This window comes from Doryrhamphus excisus, linkage group LG12 (assembly GCF_037039965.1).
Source record: "Doryrhamphus excisus strain RoL-2023G ecotype Guam linkage group LG12, RoL_Dexc_Guam_v1.1, whole genome shotgun sequence".
In the NCBI taxonomy this organism is placed as follows: Eukaryota; Metazoa; Chordata; class Actinopteri; order Syngnathiformes; family Syngnathidae; genus Doryrhamphus; species Doryrhamphus excisus.
The window spans coordinates 4863545-4882970 of record NC_136368.1 but is presented as its reverse complement, the minus strand read 5'-3'; the positions used below and the strand labels follow the sequence as shown (position 1 = coordinate 4882970).

The 19426-nt window shown below is 38.2% G+C and overlaps 1 protein-coding gene and 1 non-coding gene across 2 annotated transcripts in view; both read left to right on the top strand.

Annotated features, from left to right (window-relative positions):
• Positions 1-19426, top strand: part of LOC131135892 (polyprenol dehydrogenase-like) — a 77668-nt gene that overhangs the window by 56975 nt on the left and 1267 nt on the right. The window contains exon 10 of the mRNA XM_078795382.1: positions 6141-6350. Coding sequence (XP_078651508.1) covers positions 6141-6350 — 210 coding nt within the window. The remainder of the gene's footprint in view (positions 1-6140; positions 6351-19426) is intronic.
• On the top strand, positions 19237-19318 carry trnas-uga (transfer RNA serine (anticodon UGA)). The gene has a single exon. It is a non-coding gene; the product is annotated as a tRNA-Ser (tRNA).

The following is a 19426-nucleotide window of genomic DNA, read 5'->3' as shown; positions in this document are numbered from 1 at the left end:
AAATAAAAATCAGCAGTAATTTTACAAAAATAAAGTTATAACCAAAAAAGAAAACACAATGAAGATTTTTTTTTTTGCATTTGCTGCATTTTGCATGCGTCTTTGCAGCACGCTGTCTTTATTTGCTGAATGAATTTGACTGCAATTTGGTGTCCACAATTCATCTCATGAATGTTTTTTTATTGGCCTGCAATACAAGAAAACTACAAAAAAATAATAATAAAACAATAATAAAAATCAGCAGTAATTTTACAAGAATAAAGTTTTAACCGAAAAAGAAAACACAATGAAAAATTTTTTTTTTTTTTTTTTTAGCAGTATAAGGTTGGAATATGAGGAAATGCATTTGCAGCACACTGTCTTTATTTGCTGAATGAATTTGACTGCAATGTGGTGTCCACAATTCATCCCTTGAATGTTTTTTTATTGGCCTGCAATACAAGAAAACTACAAAAAAATATTAAAAAAAAAATAAAAATCAGCAGTAATTTTACAAAAATAAAGTTATAACCAAAAAAGAAAACACAATGAAGATTTTTTTTTTTTGCATTTGCTGCATTTTGCATGCGTCTTTGCAGCACGCTGTCTTTATTTGCTGAATGAATTTGACTGCAATTTGGTGTCCACAATTCATCCCATGAATGTTTTTTATTGGCCTGCAATACAAGAAAACTAAAAAAAATAAAAATAAAACAATAATAAAAATCAGCAGTAATTTTACAAGAATAAAGTTTTAACCGAAAAAGAAAACACAATGAAGAAATATTTTTTTTTTAGCAGTATAAGGTTGGAATATGAGGAAATGCATTTGCAGCACACTGTCTTTATTTGCTGAATGAATTTGACTGCAATGTGGTTTTTTATTGACCTGCAATACAAGAAAACTAAAAAAAAAATCATCAATAATTTTACAAGAATAAAGTTATAACCGAAAAAGAAAACACAATGAAAAAAAATTTTTTTTTTGCAGTATAAGGTTGGAATATGAGGAAATGCATTTGCTGCATTTTGCATGTGTCTTTGCAGCACGCTGTCTTTATTAGACTTCATTTGAACTCTTATTAGGATAACCTGGACCATCTCTCCATGCATACGGTATCTGAACGCAACACGTGATTGATCATTGTTGCTGTGTAGTAGCACCCCCAACCTCCTCATCCTATTTTTTTCCTCTGCTCGCCTCTCACTCTGTGCAATACAGTGCCAATTATTATGGTAATGACTGAAAACAGATAACAAGATGGGGCTTTCCAGAAGGAAGCTTTTTTTTAATTTTATTATTTCACAGATAACTGTGAATGATTTTATGCATATTAATACCCACATGGTATTATTTCCATCTCATTATGTGTAGATATGCATGTGTTTGTCTATTTGTTACTAAAACAAAATGAAATAGGATACATTGTTTTTAAAGGGAGAGCTAGAAGTCACGTTTCCAAGGTCATTTCCTGTCTTGTCTGTTTTATCTTCTGAGCTCTCGTGCTTGAAGGGCTTCATGTGTGTCTGTCACCTCGTGTAACGCCACATGATGGACGCCATCACATTTGAGGGGGAATAATTTCAGTGATGGCTGTAAAGTTCACGTCCATTTTGGGAACTGGTTTTGTTGACCTTGAAGTAAGATGCACGTGCAGAACACATGAACCGACTCACACGCACACACTGGTATTAATGTGCAGGGCATCAGGCAACGAGCCTCCTATTCTATCTGTCATTTGACATCATCATTCTTTTTTTTTTTTGTGAGATTTTTAAAAATTTTTTTTAGTTTTTCTCAAAATGTGATGATTCGGTTTTCAAAATAAATTTTCTCCAAGTTTTTGACATTTTTTGTATGACTTGGTTTTCTATAAAACATTTTGTAGGATTCGGGTTTCCACAAAAATGTTCGTCAAAAATATTCTGCACATGTTTGCTCTGTTTGAAAGATTTGTTTTTCAATAAAAACTTTCTTAGGATTCGGTTTTGGATATAAACTTTCCATCAAAATGTTGCCAAATGCTGCCCCACTTAAGTAAAGGTTGGTACCCAAATTTTGCCCCAGTTTTCACATGATTTGATTTTCGATTATTCCCTACAAAGTCAGCTGGGATAGGCTCCAGCACCTCTCGCGACCCTCGTGAGGATAAGCATTACAAAATGAATGAATTAATGAATGTTGCCAAATGTTGCCCCACTTAAGTAAAGGTTGGTACCCAAATTTTGCCCCAGTTTTCACATGATTTGGTTTTTGATTATTCCCTACAAAGTCAGCTGGGATAGGCTCCAGCACCTCGTGAGGATAAGCTGTACAAAATGAATGAATTAATGAATGTTGCCAAATGCTGCCCCACTTAAGTAAATGTTATTACCCACATTTTGCCCCAGTTTTCACATGATTTGGTCTTTGATTATTCCCTACAAAGTCAGCTGGGATAGGCTCCAACACCTCTCACGACCCTCGTGAGGATAACTGATACAAAATGAATGAATTAATGAATGTTGCCAAATGCTGCCCCACTTAAGTAAAGGTCGGTACCCAAATTTTGCCCCAGTTTTCACATGATTTGGTTTTTGATTATTCCCTATGAAGTCAGCTGGGATAGGCTCCAGCACCTCGTGAGGATAAGCTGTACAAAATGAATGAATCAATGAATGTTGCCAAATGCTGCCCCACTTAAGTAAATGTTGGTACCCAAATTTTGCCCCAGTTTTCACATGATTTGGTCTTTGATTATTCCCTACGAAGTCAGCTGGGATAGGCTCCAGCAACTCCCGCGACCCCTGTGAGGATACCTGGTACAAAATGAATGAATTGATGAACGTTGCCAAATGTTGCCCCACTTAAGTAAAGGTTGGTACCCAAATTTTGCCCCAGTTTTCACATGATTTGGTTTTCGATTATTCCCTACAAAGTCAGCTGGGATAGGCTCCAGCATACTCATGCGACCCTAGTGAGGATAAGCGGTACAAAATGAATGAATTGATGAATGTTGCCAAATGTTGCCCCACTTAAGTAAAGGTTGGTACCCAAATTTTGCCCCAGTTTTCACATGATTTGGTTTTTGATTATTCCCTACAAAGTCAGCTGGGATAGGCTCCAGCATACTCCTGCGACCCTAGGAGGATAAGCGGTATAGAAAATGGATGTATGGAGGATTTTTGACAAACAATGTTCCCCTAATTTTTGCATTATTCCGTCATTATTAAGTCTTGTCCCAATATTAATTTAGTTGATGTTTAAATGTTTACCTATTTTTTATATGATGCATTTTTTGTTAAAAAAATTATTATTTGATTTGTGTCAAAATGTTGCCATGTTAATTTGTACACTGTCTCTTATTGTATGTAACAAACTAGCCAGTTTACTCTGTACTGCGTTGTACTGAATGCATACCGTTGTTAGATTCCTACAGTTTTTGTCCTTGAACGCACCACAGTTGTGTGCTGTGAGAAGCAAAAGCTTATATGGCTACATTAGCACGAGCTTTGACAGTGAATCTGGCCTCACGTGTTAGCCTGATGACCGGGCTAAAGGCTAGCATGTTCCACCTGTTCATATTTAGGGATTAAACCTTGTGTGAACAACAGCAATTGAAGAGAATGGAGCGAGCTGAGTGTCAAAAATACCTCTTAACCTTAACCCTGCAAAAAGTGCTGATTGGTTCGCCCATAAAAAAGGAGGCGGGGCTGACAAAGCCATGTGAAACTAATGACGAGGAGACAATTGTTAAAAATCAAATCAATGAACTATAATCAAATATTAACGAGCATGAGTCCACAATCCATCAGAAAGCCACAAAGCGAACGGGTCTGTGACAGTTTCATAAAAGAAAGAGATAAAAAGGCCCATTAATTGCATGATTATTATACCGTATATGCATAATTCACTGATTAGTTTTTGTCTATTTCATTATTTTTAATGAAGCCTCCAGGCAAATTGACTTGACGGTGGAAGTTTGCCATTCCTCTGATTGACTGTACATTGTTATGATTATGTGTACTGAGTGTGAAATAGCGCGTTTACATTTGACAATTCAGACACTACGGCTACATTGTGCATTTTTTTAGTCCATACACAATGCAAGGTGCACGACGTGTGTGTGTGTGTATTTGAGAAACAAATGCATGTTCACTGTCAAGCCATCGTTGGCTGCAGATGTTCTATTATCTCCGACACGTCTTCCAGTCTGCATGCTTATTTGCAGGCTGAATTCACCAAATGAATCACAACGGTGCGTTTGCATGCACGGCACGCACACAGGCTGCATGCGCACACGCCACGTGTTCTGTCGTTGTTCAAAAAATAATATCCAACTACATTTCCTGGCCACAAAGAGATATGAGAAAACGTTCTGAGCTCAGCTAAATGCAGGATGAAATATAAAAGTATTTTGGAGATGAGCAAACATCGATGCTCAGTGATCTCGTTTCTTCCATCTCTGATTCCCTTCATCAAGAAAAAGGGGTCCACACAAAGTTCAGCTGCCTGGAACTTGACACCAAGTGGTCGAGTAACGTGAGGATATCAGTATTGCTAGCGTTGCATATATTTTTTTAACACCAAATTAATGCGCATTGTTTTCTGCGACATTGTGGTGTATTAGAGCAATGAATCGGTGCTCTGCTGTGTATCTTACGTGCCTAACGAGCATAGTAGGAACTGCTAAATTGTCCATTTGACTAGCGACCATTTCAAGGAGTACCCCGCCATTTGCATGAAGTCAGCTGGGATAGGCTCCAACATGCCCCCACAACCCAAGTTGTGATAAGTGGCATAGAAAATGGATGACTGGATGGATGGACAGAACACATACCTAAATTGACACTTAATTTCCGACTACTATTTCTGCCTTTATTGTCATTGTATTGCACACAATGACATTTGGGGGTCACGAGGGTGCTGGAGCCTATCCCAGCTGTCTTCAGGCGAGAGGCGGGGTACACCCCAATCACAGGGCACATATAGACATTATTCATTCATTCATTCATTTTCTACCGCTTTTTCCAGGGTTCAATTCCACCCTCAGCCATCTCTGTGTGGGATTTGCATGTTCTCCTCAAGCATGCGTGGGTTTTCTCCGGGTACTCCGGTTTCCTCCCACATTCCAAAAAACATGCTAGGTTAATTGGCGACTCCAAATTGTCCATAGGTATGAATGTGAGTGTGAATGGTTGTTTGTCTATATGTGCCCTGTGATTGGCTGGCCACCAGTCCAGGGTGTACCCCGCCTCTTGCCCGAAGACAACTGTGCTTCATGCCACTGGTGTACACGATATACGCACCATGTAGTCCAGTTCTTGGGTTTCATGATATCGATATTGTGTCGTTATTCCATGTAGAGCATCTAGAGGAGTTTTGGTTGTGTAACGACACAGGCCAGCCAAACTAAACCTCCACTGTAAATCATGACTCATACAGATATTATATTTTTACATGCTAATGAGCTGAAGATTATACAGCGTGAAGAGCGAGGTTGAGCAAGGAAGAGTTGAGCTCCACATTGAAAAAAAAAGTGCTCCTCTACAGCCGCACTTTTTTTTTTTTTTTTTTTTTGCCTGAGCTGACAGTCACGCTTTCCCGCTGAAAGTATAAGATAGTTTTCAAATAATCTCTTTTTACCCGCTTTAGTATTTATGACTTTGCCGTGACTCAGAGCGGGAAAGAGAGAGTTTGGATGGCAAAGCCTGCAGCACTGTGAGAATATGCTTCCCTCTCCCCCCCTTCTTTTTTTTTCTCCCCCCCTGTCTCTGTGGTGCAGTGTGAGGGGGGCTAAACAAGGTTAAAGAGAAGGTCAAACACATATGGACTCACTTAATCTTCCTCCTGTCTTTCCAGCCGCGTGAGACAGCGTTCCTGCAGGGTATACTCAATTATTTGTCCAAGTAGAATAAACTATGTCTTCCTCCACTTACAGAAAAAGGGGAGCTTTGATTGGCAGATCAACACCCTTTGTACAATATAGAAACTGTATTTGTGTTAGTTAGCATGTTATTCCTATTGGCCCCATTTCCCATATCATCCCGTTCTCATTCCGGCTTATGGAAAGATTCCTTTCATCATCTTCCTCTCACCCACTCCATCTTCTTTACCTCCTTCTTTTCATGTCCCTTCATGCATTCCCAATTTTGTTCCGTCTTTGCCGTGTTCCGCAAAGCCAAGCTCTGCTGAAGGTCATTTCTGCGGTAGAGGTAAAGAGGGGGAGGGGCTGATGCGGTTTATTGTCGCCGCTGTCCCGGATAACAGCTGGAAGGCCGAAACGCGAATGATAAGAGCCGTGAAAGGGAACGACTGCGACGATGCAGGAGGAGGACAGACTTCCCTGCAACCTGATGAGGACACAGTGTTCCTAGGCATGCTGCTGGAAGTGTGGAAGTGGAATTGTACGGGAAGGAACATTTGGCTGCTTACAGAAAGGACAGTCAAACCTCGTTTTGTGAACACAACAGTTTTTGTATTATTCGGTTTGTGCCAAAATGTTGCCCTCCTTTTAGTAGATTTCGTTTGTCAATAAAAAAAATGTCTTCCAAATTTTGCCCTGGTTTTTGTATGATTAGTTTTTGACAAAAAATGTTTCAGTTCAATTTTTGTCAACATTTTCACTCATTTTTCATATGATATGTTTTTTGGCGGAAATGTTGGAACTTTTTCCATAATTCATTTTTTTCCCCGGGTTCAGTTTTGAAGAAATATTTTTACACCTTCCCCCAGTCTCTGTTGTTGTGTCCCTGGGCAAGGCACAAATGTGTTGGTGGTGGTTGGGGAGACCACAGGGAGTCTACCCCAGGGCAGCTGTGGCTAAAAATGTAGTTTTTACCACCACCAGTGTGTGAGAGAGAATGAATAATGAATTCACTTCACTGTGAAGCACTATAGAAATTCAAATCCATTATTATTATTATTACATTTTGCGCTGTTTTTTTGTCTTATTCAGTATACAACAAAAAATTAGTTTGATTTGTTTTTCATTTCATTTCAACTCATCGCAAAGTACAAAGACTGCGTTCCCTCCCCAAATCATCAATTTATTTTTGCATGCAAAGCTATAATAATTTGTTTTATGTAATATATTTGCCCTGTGATTGGCTGGCCACCAGTCCAGGGTGTACCCCGCCTCTCACCCGAAGACAGCTGGGATAGGCTCCAGCACACCCGCGCCTCTCGTGAGGATAAGCGGTAGAAAATGAATGAATGAATGAATTTTAGGTGGTTGAGTGGTTAGCACGCAGGCCACACAGCTAGGAGACCTGAGTTCGATTCCACGCTCGGCCATCTCTGTGTGGAGTTTGCATGTTCCAAAAACATGCTAGGTTAATTGGCGACTCCAAATTGTCCATAGGTATGAATGTGAGTGTGAATGGTTGTTTGTCTATATGTGCCCTGTGATTGGCTGGCCACCAGTCCAGGGTGTAACCCGCCTTAGGTTTACAAATGCACAGTGATAAAGGATGTGATAAAGGATGTTTTATAGCCAAACCTGTCAGTCTCTTGATGGTTGAGTTTCTGTATGACTTCTTCAGGGACAGGAAGTGGGTCGACCTTGGCATTTATGCACTAATGAAAACAATCATGGGAAATATGTTAATGCTCCCGCTGTGGTTTGCTGAAATAAACTGTGATCTTTAAAAAAAAAAAAAAAAAAAAAGGCCAGATGCTCCTCTGAGTAATAACCTCCAGCAGATGAATCATTTAGCATTAAGGTGCTCCAGTTGACCCCTTCACGCCATGCTGTTGAGACACATCTGCTATAGCGGAGACTGATAACTGTTCCCCTGCACATTATGCATGATTAGCATACAGGTAGCAAGCAAAGCCACAGAGGTGTGAAAGTCATTAACATGCAATAACAACACTCTCCAAACAACAACAGAAAAATGCAACGATGAACTAACTGAGCACAGTTCAAGTGTATCCGGCATGGCTTCTGTATCAGTGATGATAATGACTGTGCAGGGAAAACTATTCATTTATGCAGGAATACATTGGAAATTACATGCCCTAAATGGCAAGAAAGCATGCAAGTCAAATGTGATTTTTTTTTTCCCGGGCAAAAATAATAATGCATGTGTTTCTCCACTCACGGTAACTGTGAATAAACTAGAGTGTTGCACGTTGCACTTGTAAATCACATCTGTTTTTATTACAATATTTTTTAAGAGTTTATTGTACGGTGCTTATCATTATCCAATGAAATCTTTATGCCACAGCTGCCATAAATAAACAAAATTGGTAATCATTGCAGAATCAATTATGGTTAATACAGTATGTACTGTACAACCCTTTTAACTGAAATTTAACTTTAATGCCTTTAATGGTTACTTTACATGAAAAAATATAGATTATTTAGTCATGTCTAGGTACACTCACATGAAATTCATTCATTTTCTACCGCTTTTTCCTCACAAGGATCGCGGGGGTGCTGGAGCCTATCCCAGCTGTCTTCGGGCTAGAGGCGGGGTACATTCATAGACAATTTAGTATGTTTTTGGAATGTGGGAGGAAACCGGAGTACCCGGAGAAAACCCACGCATGCACGGGGAGAACATGCAAACTCCACACAGAGATGGCCGAGGGTGGAATTGAACCCTGGTCTCATAGCTGTGAGGTCTGTTTGCTAACCACTCGACCGTCGTGCAGCCCTCACATGAAATTCATTCATTTTCTACCGCTTTTTCCTCACAAGGGTCGCGGGGGTGCTGGAGCCTATCCCAGTTGTCTTCAGGCAAGAGGCGGGGTACACCCTGGACTGGTCGCCAGGCAATCACAGGGCACATATAGACAAACAACCATTCACACTCACATTAACTTAGCATGTTTTTGGAATGTGGGAGGAAACCGGAGTACCCGGAGAAAACCCACGCATGCACGGGGAGAACATGCAAACTCCACACAGGGATAGCCTCCTAGCTGTGAGGTCTGTTCGCTAACCACTCGACCACCGTGCCGCCCTCACATGAAATTATTCAATTTAATTTAATAATTATAAAAAATAAATACTGGTTACTACCGTTGTAAATGGTATATTGTTGCAATTTTTAAGGGATTTTTTAGGGCTTTATAGTCGAAATAGGTTTGTCCCATTATTGTTAGCTCCTTCATGCTTGCTATTTTTCAGCGAAGGTGGGGACACAACAACGCCCTCCTAAATGAATGGCTTGTCCCCCGATATTAACATCTTGGAAGTCTTGGCCAAAAAAAGCACACGACAGCTCCACTCATCATCGCTCATCTCCGTGGTTGTGCTGGATGCACGCCAGATCGCCCCACCTGCCCCCCTCCCCTTAGTCATCCAATCACAAATAAGCCAACACACAGTGCAGACTTTGTGGAAACAGAGAAAGTGACCCATGAGACAACTAATAATTAACAACAATTAATATAAACTTGGTTGTTAAAATCTGGCTGTAGAATATTTTTTTTTACTTTTCATTTTTCATTTTTTCTCAAAAGTTCTATTTGGCGATTTAGAGCAGGAATGCTGGAGGAAAAAAAATAAGAAAAAAATAAGATGCTCGGATTAGCGTGATGCTGTGTTTAATGTAATTGTCGGGAAGAGATGACGTATCCCACGAGGTGGCTTATGTGGGGAGTGGTGCGCATGGTGTCCTCTGATGCGCAGTCCGGTCCGGCACATTTAAAGTCAATGATTTGATTGGTTAAGATTACACTCGGTGGTGTTAAACCCTTTCATGCCTTCTCTACTCCCTCTTTGCCACTTTTGACGGTGGGAGGAATGGAGGTGTGGGTGCGCAGTGCTGCGCCCAGACTGTGCTGCTCACAAAATTTGCAAAGTGCGCTGGCCACACCCTGTTGGTGCGGGGTAGGTGCGCCTGGTCTACGAAATTAAAGCCCCCAAATAACCATCACTATCGTCTAAGCAGATTGGATAACTAAACACAAAAGTTCACCAAAAACTAAATATGAAATACAATGGTGTCTTGGTTTTCACTATTCCAAAGGCTCAAAACCGAGGTGTACAAAAAGCAAAGTACCAAGTGCATATAAAAGAAAGGCATTTATATTATCTCTTAGCGTTCTACAGTCCCTGGGAAAGTAAACATGACTTTGTCTGAGCGATTCTTGGAATGGTCCAATAACAAAATGACAACCTTCAAAAGTAAACAAGCAAGACAAAGCCGAATAAATTAACTTTTTGTATTTTCTCTACCAGTGAACAGTCAAAATGAATGTCTGGGGAACGGACAAATATTTGTATTCATGTCGTTTAATTACTGCATATCAGAAAGATCCCTTCAGATCATAAATACGCGGATCCAAGAGAGGAAAAGGTTTTTTATCTCATCACATTTATCAAGAGTGCTTTGTTGGTTCAGAGGCCATGTTGAGGGCTGCTTGGTAAACACAATTTCGATGTCACCTTCAGTGTATGTGTGTGTGCGTGTGTGTCTTCCACGGCTCCTCGTTAGAGGCATCAACGCTGTGAAAAATCACTTTTAATAAAGAGAAGCAGTTGGCCGGAGTCATTCCCTACGGCTTGGCTAACAGTAGCCTCTGACGTCAAACTTATTCTTTTTTTGGAGGGAGTGCACATGTGAGGGGACAAGTGACAACATTTTGGCCGAAACATGGCTGCCAGACAGCTAAACCCTCCTGGTGTGTGTGTGTGTGTGTGTGTGCATGTGTGTGAAAGACACACACATTGTATTTAGCCATGCTAACGGGCAGGACAAAGATACAAAAACAGAATCGATTGCAAGTGACAGAGAGGAGGAAGGGCAAAAAGTTGTTATCAAGTCGAGAAGAGTATCCTACACACACATTGGCTAAACCTTGCCAAAGGTCTTCAAGCAGCATACATTTTCGGTTTCTCTGTATTTGTAGCTCATGACGTGTGTGTGTGTTCATGTGAGAGAAGCCTACAGGGCCGACATCATTGTCTTCAGTTCAATACTACTGTCACAAGGCCATGAATTATGGAAGCGACAAAGCACGGCTTACAGCCAAGAGACATTTTTATTGAGTTTTGAGGTGTGTGTGTGTGTGTGTGTGTGAGCGAGAACGATCATGTCAGCAACACTTTCAATAAAAACTTACTCTGTCACACCACAAAGCTCTGATGAGGATATTTACCATACAATGAATGAATGTCATTTGGAAACAATAATGGAAAGAGATGCAAGGTTGTCCATCATTGTGGAGAGGAGCATGTATGAGATGCATCCAAACTGTCTACAGGTGATGCTGCATGATGCTACAACAATAGGAGCTTTGGTAGATGTTACTTTGGAGGCTTTACACCTTTGTCATAGACCATCAAGTGTGGTTGCACAAAAATGACATTGATACACCTCACTCCCTGACTCAACTCAAATTCAGACTTTCTGTGGAACCTTGGTTTTCATACGCCTTCTTCTTCTTCATAGTGAGGGAAAGCTACATTTGTTTACAAATCCTAACGGCGCAAACATCGGGCACAAGTGGTTTGAGTTTCTGATTCCCCACCGGCAAAAGAAAAATATTTTAATCTGTCTACGACAGGGGTCTCAAACACGCGGCCCGTGGGCCAAATATGGCCCGCAGGACGCTAGTTTGAGGCCCCCGCCTTGATATGAAAGTTTAATGTTAGTGCGGCCCGCGCAAGTTTGATATGGATGCTGTATGGTATCATGTACCCAGAAAAAATTATTACGTTTGATTAATGTTCATGTTAAAGGTTAAATAACTGTTAATAGTTATCCTCTCTATCCGTGTGGAAGTGGTAAGTTTTTGGCTATTTAAGTTTAAAGGAAATAACTTGAAGGCTACCGTTTAGGTCGCTAGCTCTCTAGTTTGCGAGTTAGCATGTGTCTCAAGACCCTGCAGTTGCCAAATATGTTGTAAATAAAAAAAAGTATTAATGTGACTATAGTCATGTTTTGTCGTGTCTACAGGGCTCTAAATAAATAAATAAATTATGAACTATATGTGGTTTCTTAAGTTTTTATTATTTGCAGTTTTATTATTATTGTTATATTTATTTATTACTGATTGATTGATTTTCTTTATTCTTGATTTGTTTATTTATTTTTCATCTTATTTTGTGCAGAAAAATTAAGATATTTGACAACAGTGGAATGTTTTATCAGAGCTTTTCTTGTAGAAAATCGGAACCAAAGCACTGAAAAAGTTTGTATATTTTTCTGTTTTTAATAAATGCATTTTTTTGTTTTTTTTGGAAAACCTGATGCCGGAAATCCAAAGAAATAGAGCTGGAATAGGTGCATATGCTGGAAAACTAGAAAGCTTTCAGTGCTGGTCACTGTGTGCAGCTGCTCTATAGGAGTCCACAACTCAAGCGACAGAAAATGAGCATAATAGGTCCTCTTTAAAACTGAACAATTATGGTGTAGATCCTGATAAATTGTAAACAACATGGACATAACAGATACTAAAATCCTTTTAGAATCTGTGTCAATAAAGATGCTTGCATACATGTAAACAATGGTTGTTCTGTGCTACATCACATCAAAGCTCAGAACTTGAATTGGTGTGACTACCCTCCCACCCCCCGACCCCCACCCACTCCACACACACACACATTGAGAAAGTTCCCTGAAATGCCCTCAAAGTTGTTATCTTAAAGTGGCATCCTGAAGCTGGAGGGTGTTAGGCTGCGTGACTTCCGGAACAGATTTATTAGGTCCCCAAAGAATGCTGTACTCTACACACACACACACACACACATGCAGAAACACACACACAAGTGAATGCAGACAGGTGAATGCACATTATTTCTCGTACTCACACAAAATACACAGTTACACACATGGCTGAAAGTCATATAGTGTGTCATAATGCTCCTGAGACTACTGAAACTTTTCATACTTACCTGGGGGGTGACATGCATGGAGGATAACACAAAAAAAGTGTGATGAATAATCATGGAAAGTTGCATTCACAGCCACTCATACAATTATATATAACAGGGGTTCTTAACCTTTTTGACATTGAGGCCTGATTTTTTTCAGTGCAGAGTGGCCTGGGGCCAAAGAACCTGTTCACGACCTTCTAAATATATTTTTTTTACATTATAAGAGCCCTCTAGACATAAAGTAACATCCCTATAGTCACATTTGTTTGTTTATTTTGTCTTTTTCCTGATTTTGGAGTCACTGTGAGCCATTTACGGTGCTTGTGTGTCTTACCATACATTACAGTAACATTACCTTTTTTTGTTAAGTACATAAATCCACATGTGTTCATGCATAGGTTTAATGCTTTCAGTGAGAATCTACAATATAAATAGTCATCAAAATTGAATGAGAAGGTGTGTCCAAACTTTTGGATTCATTGTTGTTTGTGTGCAATAGGCGAACAAATAAGTACTTTCGATGATGATGATGTTGTGCATTAAGAGTATATGGTAATGGTAATGGTTTTATTTCATTTGAACATGCATCAGATTACAATTGAATGCATCACATAATCAGTTCACAGTTCCACATGTCCAAAAGAAGTAGGAAGAAAGCTATTAAATCCATCTGGTACTTTTACAATCAGTAACTGATTTGTTCACTTCCTGCTTTCCATATATTTTTTTATTGTTAGAAATTTTTTGTTAAAATTTATTGTTATAAAATTTTATGTGATTTGTTCACTTCCTGCTTTCCATAAATTTTGTATTGTTATAATTTTTTTATTTATTGTTATAAAATTTTATTGTTATGTTTTTATATTGTTTTGAAGACTTACTTTCTATTAAATGACAGCTGGTCTTCTTACATGGTGCTGTGACTATTTTGTGCAATATATGATATATATGAGCAGAATATATCTGGATACACAGATATAAACCATGAGATTTTTTTTGTGCAACTTTTAATGCCACAAAACCCTAGCCGCCTCGGCATGTCCTGATGCATGCGCATGCATCCACAAACGTACAATTCAGGCGGAAATGCCAGGCCCAAACATAGACATTTTTATGGCCCTATCATTTACCAAAACTTTAAATTATTGTTATTTATTCTAAATTATTTAAATTATTTGTACAAATTACTGTTAATGCTGTACATTGTTCATATTTATTATTTATTATTTATTATTTATTATTTATTATTTATTATTTATTATTTATTATTTATTATTTATTATTTATTATTTATTATTTATTATTTATTATTTATTATTTATTATTTATTATTTATTATTTATTATTTATTATTTATTGTTTATTATGTATTGTTTATTATTTATTATTTATTATTTATTATTTATTATTTATTATTTATTATTTATTATTTATTATTTATTATTTATTATTTATTATTTATTATTTATTATTTATTATTTATTATTTATTATTTCACAGGAGCCAGTCAACAACATTTCGTTGGCAATTTCACTGCCGTGTTATTGTGCAATGACAGTAAAGAAAGTCTATGTCTATGTCTATGTCTATGTCTATGTCTATGTCTATGTCTATGTCTATGTCTATGTCTATGTCTATGTCTATGTCTATGTCTATGTCTATGTCTATGTCTATGTCTATGTCTATGTCTATGTCTATGTCTATGTCTATGTCTATGTCTATGTCTATGTCTATGTCTATGTCTATGTCTATGTCTATGTCTATGTCTATGTCTATGTCTATGTCTATGTCTATGTCTATGTCTGTGTCTGGTGGTCTTGTAACCCCCCCCCCCAAAACTGTAATCATTAAGTTGGATTGCCTTGCCTTTAGCCAGAATGAGCAGAAACGAGCGAGGTGGTTTAAAAATGCATCAGAGGTCATCCCAGTTATTTTGGGATTGTACGTTTTCTCTGGTTTCACTTGAGGGAGAACCGAAGAGTCCAGACGTCCTCGGCTCACCTTCGGTATATACGTATCACGCTCTGTCACACGTCCCTATTTTTATAATGCCGTCTTTATAGAAGCATCCATGAAACCCACTCAGTTTGAACCTGAGGCTGCCTCAATAGCTTCATGAGATGGAAAATGGAAGTGAAAAGCAGCGAGGAAGAGGACGAGCAGGGAAAAAAAATGTACGCACCTTTCTCCAGTGAAGTAGAAGACATGGACTAAATCATTGACGAAAGCGGGACAAAAGTAGCAGGTCAGTGCTTGAAGAGATGCTCTCACACCATTACGCCACTGAAAATAATACTTTTTTAAACGCACACTGCTGACAATATCATAATATCCACATGAGCAGAAAACTAGCAGGAAGGAAGAAATCATGTACTCTACCATGGCAGTTTTTCCCTTATTTTGTATTCATTTCTCAGTGAAAAGCACATGACGATAATAACCACATTCGGGTAGAAAGGAGGTAGAAAGGAGGTGCATTACTCACCTTGTGTTCTGCTCCTGCTAACATTGCAGATAGCTAGCAGATTCAAAAAGATACAAAAGGACCATTCCTTTACTTGAAGCCTACTACTAAAGCCTAAAACTTAACAGAAACAAAGTATGTCAAAATATAATTTACACAGTACAAAAAATATATAAAATAATGACACAGAACATAAAAGAAATGTATTGAAACAAAATGTGCTAGCTCAATGCTAACTTGCTAAGTATGAAAATAATCTATTGGCTGACCTAGAAGTTGATGTCTGACTAATTTGCATATCATTTGCATGTGGTGGGAAATGCTGTACAAAAGGTTAGCACAATTGAACAATGAATAACAGATAATGCTGTGTTTATTTTATGGCCGTGTGATTATTATATTTATATTTATATTTATATTATAAATTATATTTATAATATAAATATTTATATTTATATTTATATTTATATTTATATTTATATTTATATTTATATTTATATTTATATTTATATTTATATTTATATTTATATTTATATTTATATTTATATTTATATTTATATTTATATTTATATTTATATTTATATTTATATTTCAGAAAATATATTCTTCAGGGTGATTGGAATATCACCAAGATCTAGCAAAAAAATCTGTAAGTTGGCAACCCAGCAGAACACACCCTATCATCCTAGCTACAGATCAATAGGTGCTTTCACTTTTAAGTCCCCAGATACCAGAAAAATCTCCAACTATGCCAAAAAAATTTGTCACTAGTCACTAACCCGGAGTCGCTAGTTGATGTTTTTGACTAATTTGCATATAATTTGCATGTGATGGGAAATGCTGTACAAAAGGTTAGCACAATTGAACAATGAATAACAGATAATGCTGTTTATTTTATGGCTCACATTAATATGAATCTGTGTGGTTATTATTATATTTATATTATATATGTATTTATTTTTATTATATTATATTTCAGAAAATATATTGTTCAGGGTGGTTGGAATATCGCCAAGATCTAGCAAAAAAATCTGCACGTTGGCAACCCAGCAGAACACACCCTATCATCCTAGCTACAGATCAATCGGTGCTTTCACTTTTATGTCCCCGGATACCAGAAAAATCTCCAACCATGCCAAAAAAATGTGTCACTAGTCACTAACCCGGAAACACCTTGAGGATACCTTTAATTATAGAAATTAAGAATTAAGAAAGATAACAATACATTTAGGCAACACACATTGTGTAATGTGTAATAATTTGTAATAATTTGTCTTTGTTGGATAAAACACAAAACACAGCTGTGAAGCAGAGAATATTAACTTCAGTAGGGTCTTTTTTAAGTGGAAAAAAAAGTACTTAATTGTCTAATCTGGTTTCAGTGCGCATGGAGGATTAGAAATGATAAGGTATTTATAAGAATTCAGATGTGGATTAATTTAAGATCATATTTAAAACTACTGCCACAATAAGGTCTCAGGAATATATCCACAAAGATTTTTTTTTTAAAGTTTAATATGAGACATATGTATATGAAGCTATTAGTGTCAATTTGTACCACGAGTGCATCTCAACACGGGTCAAAGTGTCGCCAGCCTCACAACTTCAGCCTGGCTCATTAGGTTGACTCTTTGTAAAGCTGCCCTCGTGGATTTGACATCATTCTCATTTGCGGCGCTTGAAGGTCTGATTAATTCATAATTATCGTGAGAAAGAAGTCGAGGCAGAATTTGTGGCAGAGAAGAAGAGCACTGGCCGTGCGGTCAAATGAACACCGAGTAGGAGTTGGCTCAATAATGAACTCTGGAGGTTGATTTTCTAATTGTTTTAAAGCCAAAAATGCAGACAAGTGATAATTATTTTCATACCTGAAGACATTCCCCATCGGATGTTTAATAATTTCATTTGTTATTGTACGTTTTCACTTTGAGGAGGTTGAGCCACAAAAGCAATTTTGTTCACTTTGGAAGGTAGATTGTGTGTCAGTTTGTTGACATCATTCTGTCAATTCTATCTCTCTACAGGCTCAGCCTCAAAACGCTTGCGGTACCATTTCATGTCGGCAAAATCTCTTAACAGCTGCTCCTGACAGGCAAAACATTCTTCTTTTTTTTAAATTAAACTTATTTTTCAGTATTGTGCAGGAATTGTCACAATGCATGATATAATGATCAAAATTTTAAAAAATTACAACCATTTATATTTTGCACTATTCTAAAATAAGGCTTCAAAATGCAAAAAATAATAATAATAAATAGGAGTGAGACAAAAATATTTGGAGTAAGCAATTTATTGCAAATAGGCTTAGATTTTAAAAGCCAAAATCTTTGTATAACTGTGAATGCAATATAATTCCACACTGTCATGATCTCATGATGGCAAAGGCAAAAAAGCTTTCTCTCTATGAACGCTCTTGGATTGTTGAGCTGTGTAAGCAAGGCCTCTAACAACACACCATTGCAGCAGAAAAACAGTCATGCAGAACTTCTTTAAACAGTCAAAAAAACAGGTTTGTGTTCCAACGAGCCTATGTCCGAACGACTTGAATAAGGGTTGGGAAAAAGATGATGAAACATAATCATATTTATTTATATTATGTGTTGTACATACAACATTAACGGCCATAAACTCAGGAGACAGTGAAGACCAACAATGCACTTTCAGTACTGCCTTCACAATAAAAGCTTTAGAGCTGCTCCTGGCTCGTTTGCATACTAACAGTGATTGGATGTTTGCTGAAAAGAGGGAGGAAAGGGGGGGCAAATCATTTATATGGGGGGCATTCCACCCCTGTGCCCCAGTGCCCTGCCCAGGACATTTTTTTATACATAGTCAATTATTCAATTGTTCTCCGGGTTTTTCAGGGTAGGGAGGAACACTAGAAACTACCTGTGCTGCACTTTTTTATTGCTATGGCAACCCCAACTGGCTTCCCGATATACTCTACCAACAGTTAGAGGTGGGAAAAATGTGCTTAATGAATAAACCAAATAGGAAATGTTATCAGGTTTGGTATATCATTGTTTAGAAAGCTTAGTTTAATGTCTTCAATGAACAGCCCAAGCACAGCTACCATGAAATAATTATATCCTATTTGGAATTCCGCTATGGCTCTTCAAAACCAAGATAGCGAATGCCAACCCCTCCAGACCTGCATAACAGACTGCATCACATAAATATACTCCAACCTAACGTCAGATATTCTCATTCACTTCCCGTGCACGCAATAAAACATGCCTTTGAAATCAAAGATGAGGCAAATTATTCTAAAAATGGCCTAATCTGTAATCTGTGAAGAATGGACAGAAGTAAGAGGTTCAGACAGGATTTAGGCTGGAGAGATAAGAAAAGATATGCAAGCAAGTTCATCATCTTAGGGGGAGAAAAGACAAGTAAATCCAACTGCACCAGCATCCGATTGAGTCTGACCTTTCCAAAGTCATTTACAGTGTAATCAGGCCGGCTTTAGGTTATCATTAGAGTGATTTGGATGTTTTTTTTTTTAACTGATTCTAAGGCAATTGTAGCCCCGCTAAGACAGAGGATGCTAAGGACTTTTTTTGTACAAACTTTGAAATACACTTGGAAAATATGAGGTGAGGAACACACACTGATGCTGCGGTTACATTTTTTGTTACTGGCTTACCAAAAGTGAAACTGGCAAAAACTGAATAGACAAACAGCTTCCCTTGCATTCCCTTCCTTGAAATCCATTGGGGTTTCCCCGCGCAGGTTCGAATCCTGCCGACAACATGCAGTTTTGGGATCTCTCGTGGACTTCACTGATGGGGGCAATCCATCGGAAATTCTCAGACCAAAAAATCCCTTTCAGTCATCGTATAAGGATGTGTGTAACAATGGAGATCCAGGTGAAATTGCCTGGATCTTCATGGTTGCTGACTGAATTGACAAACAGTTTTCCTTGCACTTTGACTGATATACAACGGCATAATCGGTGAGGTTCTGTGCATCTTACAAGTTGTTGTGGCCGAGTGGTTAAGGCGATGGACTTGAAATCCATTGGGGTTTCCCCGCGCAGGTTTGAATCCTGCCGACAATGTGCATTTTTGGGATCTCTCGTGGTGTCAAGACTTCACTGATGGTGGCGATCCATGGGAATTCCTCAGACCAAAAATGTGCCAGGGACTCCATGTGAAATCCCCCAAAA